General features: G+C 29.6%; 1 protein-coding gene across 1 annotated transcript in view; it reads right to left on the bottom strand.

Annotated features, from left to right (window-relative positions):
• LOC108691709 (cytochrome P450 4C1) overlaps positions 1-4,039 on the bottom strand; it is a 23,129-nt gene extending 19,090 nt beyond the window's left edge. Inside the window, exon 1 of the mRNA XM_018199573.1 lies at positions 3,968-4,039. Within this exon, the coding sequence (XP_018055062.1) occupies positions 3,968-4,006 (39 nt within the window). The 5' untranslated portion in view covers positions 4,007-4,039. The remainder of the gene's footprint in view (positions 1-3,967) is intronic.
• Positions 4,040-4,577: the final 538 nt, after the last annotated feature.

A 4,577-nucleotide genomic window follows, 5' to 3' on the forward strand; every position in this document is an offset into this window, starting at 1 on the left:
GTGTTTTTTGTTTCTTTAAATTGCGTTGAGAAATGTTTTTATTCGGGAGATGAGACTTGCATTTGACCTTGTAAAGAGTTTTCAATAGTTTCAAGTTCAATGATAAAATTTATTTTCAATACAAATGAATAATGTTTATACTTGTTGCATTATTATACTGAGAAAAAAATTTGTTCAATGAGCTAACACATTTAGTTGTTTGCAAATTTGATTAATTCAACAAATTTTATTTAATTGAATTTAACTATAGTCTGTTTAACAAATTGTTTAATTAGACAATTAGACAACTGTTCAACCAGATTACGGTTACATTACAACAAATAAAATTTGTTGAATTAATCAAATTGATTAACTGGTGTTATATGTGAAGCTAAATATAATTTAATTTAAAAATTACAAAGTTGTCTATTATCATCTCCCGAAGTCCTGTGTGGATCCACCATGCCGTGAAACACCGGCACAACAATACGTGTTTTTGTTTCCGATTTCGGTGATTTAATTTTTATTGAAGATTATAATTATAAGTACTTGAAGCAATTGGTTAAATTATAACCGTGATATTGCAAATATATATTTATGCAAACATGATTAGGCATAATTGAGCGATTCTGTCAGTGACTCATTGTCAGTTATTAATGTATAACCAACATTGCAAAATGATGTTATATTCAACCGATTTTAGAGTAATTAATATACATGAATAGCGGTAAATGTGAATAAAAATTTTCTGATCAGATGAATTAAGGCGCTAACGTTCTAACATATACAATAACTGAAAAATTTAATTAATTGGTTTTATTTATTACCTAAAGACATATATAAAACCTGAAGTCGATTCTCTATCTAGCTTCACAAGTTATCCAATTTAATTTTCCAATTTAATTTAATGAGTTCTTGGAATATCCCTGGTAGAAGTAAATCATTGAAAACGCTGAAATCTATAAGCCTGTTCTTTTTGACTGCACTTTTGCATCAGTTCATCTTTTCCTTGTTTTTTTTTTTGAAGAGAAAAGGAAGAAAGATAAAACGGATACAAAAGTTCAGCTAAAAAGAACAGACCTCATATCAGTTGACTCATTTTAGTACAATGCATATTAAAATGGATTAATTGATATAGATATTAGCGATTTTCAGTGACTTCAACGATTTATTTCTACCCCATACAGCACAGAATTTGCAACAATATTGCTGTAAAATCTCTGCTGCAATATTGCTGTAAGATGAAGAATATTGCTATAATGTTGCATCAATGTTATTGCAACTTTTGTGTTATAGGGGACTAATATTCTGAAACTTTGTTTGTGAATAAATAAAATACTGAGCAACGTTTCTAAAAAAAATTCGACCTATCTGTTATCAAAATATTAACGACAAAGCAAAATTCCGAATAGCCTACATAACACACACATTTCGACTGCTTAAAAGATAGTAACTCAAAAGTGTCAATAGTACGAAAGTTAGTTTACATATTTTCTTTATTTTTAAATACCATGTAATGTTTGATATAATATTAAATATTATATTTAATATTAAATATTAAATATTATATTAATATAATGCGACTTTCGTTTCTTACACAATGGATTTCAAGGAAAATTTACGTCCAAAAGTTTTTATCGACAATTACAAAAATACAAATATATTCATTTACAATGCCAAATATCACATTAATTAACATTTAAGTTCTATACACACGATATATTTTACCATACTTTTAAAAGGGTTGGATAAAGTCGCCTATTATGAGATACCTTTCTTTAAAGGTTTGTAATTTCAGTTCGTAACTTTATTCAATTTCTATCTTCGAGTCAAATTTATGGGAAATATATTTAATTTTTATCACCAAAAGTTAGTAGTCGGTAATAGCTTTGTATGTAAAATTTTTTCAAAAGTGCCGATTTTTATCATTCAAAAAAAGGATTCTTAATATGAGATACAAGGATTTCTTTATATAAGGTGGTATCTTATAATAAAAAATTAAGGAAAAAAGAAAGATGATAAACTTTTTATATATGCCTTTTATATATTACATAAAACGAAAAAATAGGAAAACAAAAAATTTAACAATATAATATAATATAGGATCATATATGTAATAACACAAACTACAGAACTAACTAAAGAAATCAAAGCCTTAAACGATCTAGCTAGATCTTAATTAATCAATTAATTAAATAAATTTATATACTACGTATGTACGCGGTACGTAACGCGCGGTTTCTAAGGACTACATACGTATAAATTCACATAAGACTCATACAAACATTAAGATTCAGTTAGATCATTTAAGGCTTTGATTTCTATAGTTTGTGTTGTCACATATACGGTCCTATAATATGTTATATTGTTTATTTACGTCGCCTAAAGAGACAGTATTCCTTCATGTGTCAATTATTGCGAAAAATATTACTAAGGCCTCAATAGTCTAAAGGTTTAGGACGCTCGCACGGAATGCAATCGGGTTTAACTTCCGGTCGAGGTAATATTTTTCGCAATAAGAATTAATTATTTACAGATTTTAATATGTCATTCAACATTATTATGATTGTTTCGAAGATGCGAATAAGCATCAAAAATTTGTTAAATTATTAGTTAATTTAACTCATGATATTACTGCGGTAGTTTAGTAGTTAGTAGAGTTAGCGTTTCAAGATCAAAAAATCATTTCGACGCGCGTTTCTAGGGAGGTATTACTACGGAGTATATAAATTCACATAAGAAGAAAAAATTTAAATGTTGTATGATAATTATATAATTTTTTTGGCGCGTGAGTGTACGTGTGTGTGGGAGGGGGGGGGGGGTATGTGTGTGTGAGAAATCTCAATAATAATAGAATCGTCATTTTTAACCAACCGTTCGATAGTATATGCTTTGGGATATTGAATTAGGAGTGCGTTCTGAGTTACGCATGAAGCGCATAGTGTATTTTATCCTTATTATTTGGTGAACAACAAGGACAAATGATGCATTATGCATTTCATGCGTAACTCGGAATGCACTCTAGATAGTCTTATATTAGTTAGGAATACCCTGAGTATCTCATATTATGACTTCCACGAGGTTTCACAATCACTAAATCTAATCTTTATAGTTAAACAAATCATTATATCACTTGTTTTCTTATTAATATCATCTTATTCTGTCACTGCATGTAGACTTTATTACCCAATATTTGTTTTTATATAATAAAATAAGATTCCAAGACTATACTTACTAGAAATTCCTAATAGATCCGTATTATATATTCTATAGGAATTTGTCTGCAACTACGATTACGATTCCTGTCTGTTTCTGTCTGGATTGTGTATGCATCGAATGCTAATGGTGTCTATCTGTACTTTCGAATACCATATTCATCTACACCTGGATGCAAAAATTGATACAATACATAGATGCAGATAATTCCAGTATCCATAATTACGGAGATTAGATACTGTCAGTGTCTGATGCACACAATCCAGACAGAATTTTTGTCACAGAAACAGACAGGAATCGTAATCGTAGTTTGCAGACAAATTCCTATAAGTTTACATTGCACACACAGATGCAGATAGGTACAGTTCCGTAATTGCGGATAGATATCAACATTCGATGCATATAAATTGCATCTGATACATACAGACAGAAACAGACAAGTTTTTCGACTACCAAAATTTGTAGATTTTAATACGTTGACAGATCTTCATTAAATACAATTACATTTTCTGTCTGCATTTAGAGATATAATAGTTGCTCACAGAAACATATAAGAATTGAATATTCTCTTCAAACAATGATATCCATTAAAATTCATTTCAGAAATTCTATCTATTTCTGACTGTTTCTGATTGTTTCTAATGGAAATTTTTAGAGGCAATGAGCCGTAAGTCACTCGGAAAAAGCATCGTACGTGTGCCAACTGCTAAAGTGCTAAGTACATTCGTATAGATATGAATAGAAACATAAATTGTGGATAGAATATACTCACTGACATTTGCTCAAACGCAAATAGAAACCAATAAGTCATATATTCGGAAATACAATCACAATCCAGAGAATTTAAAAGCCTGCAATTGTAGATAAATTATGTGCACGACAATACATAGAGAAACGTATAACGAATATCCGCTGTGCGACAGTTTCACGCACATATATCGGCTGTTTGTAAATGCGTATAAATTACGATAGCGCAAATTTGTATAGATACGGATAGAAAATATTCGTAAACTGCGACTAGATTCCAATATCTGATAATGACCACGCAACGCAAACAGATATATCCTATATTCGCAAATACGAATGTGTACCAGTATTCGTATATCAAATAGAACCTGATTAATTTTTTGTTGTAAAATACAGATTATTTAATGTTGCGTGTAAGTGCATGTAAATGTATGTAATGGAAACATTAAATGTTGCGTGTAAAAGCATAAATTTTACATTCGCAAATGAATGGAAAAGCATATCCGATTGGTTATGATAAATTCAGAAACATTATCGATCAGCATTCGCAGATATATTCAATTTACAATTGATAGAAACGTGTAAGATTTTGTAGTAGAAATTTTTTGATGCGGATACATCCAAATATATACCAA

This window comes from Atta colombica, unplaced genomic scaffold (assembly GCF_001594045.1).
Source record: "Atta colombica isolate Treedump-2 unplaced genomic scaffold, Acol1.0 scaffold50, whole genome shotgun sequence".
NCBI classification, from domain to species: domain Eukaryota; kingdom Metazoa; phylum Arthropoda; class Insecta; order Hymenoptera; family Formicidae; genus Atta; species Atta colombica.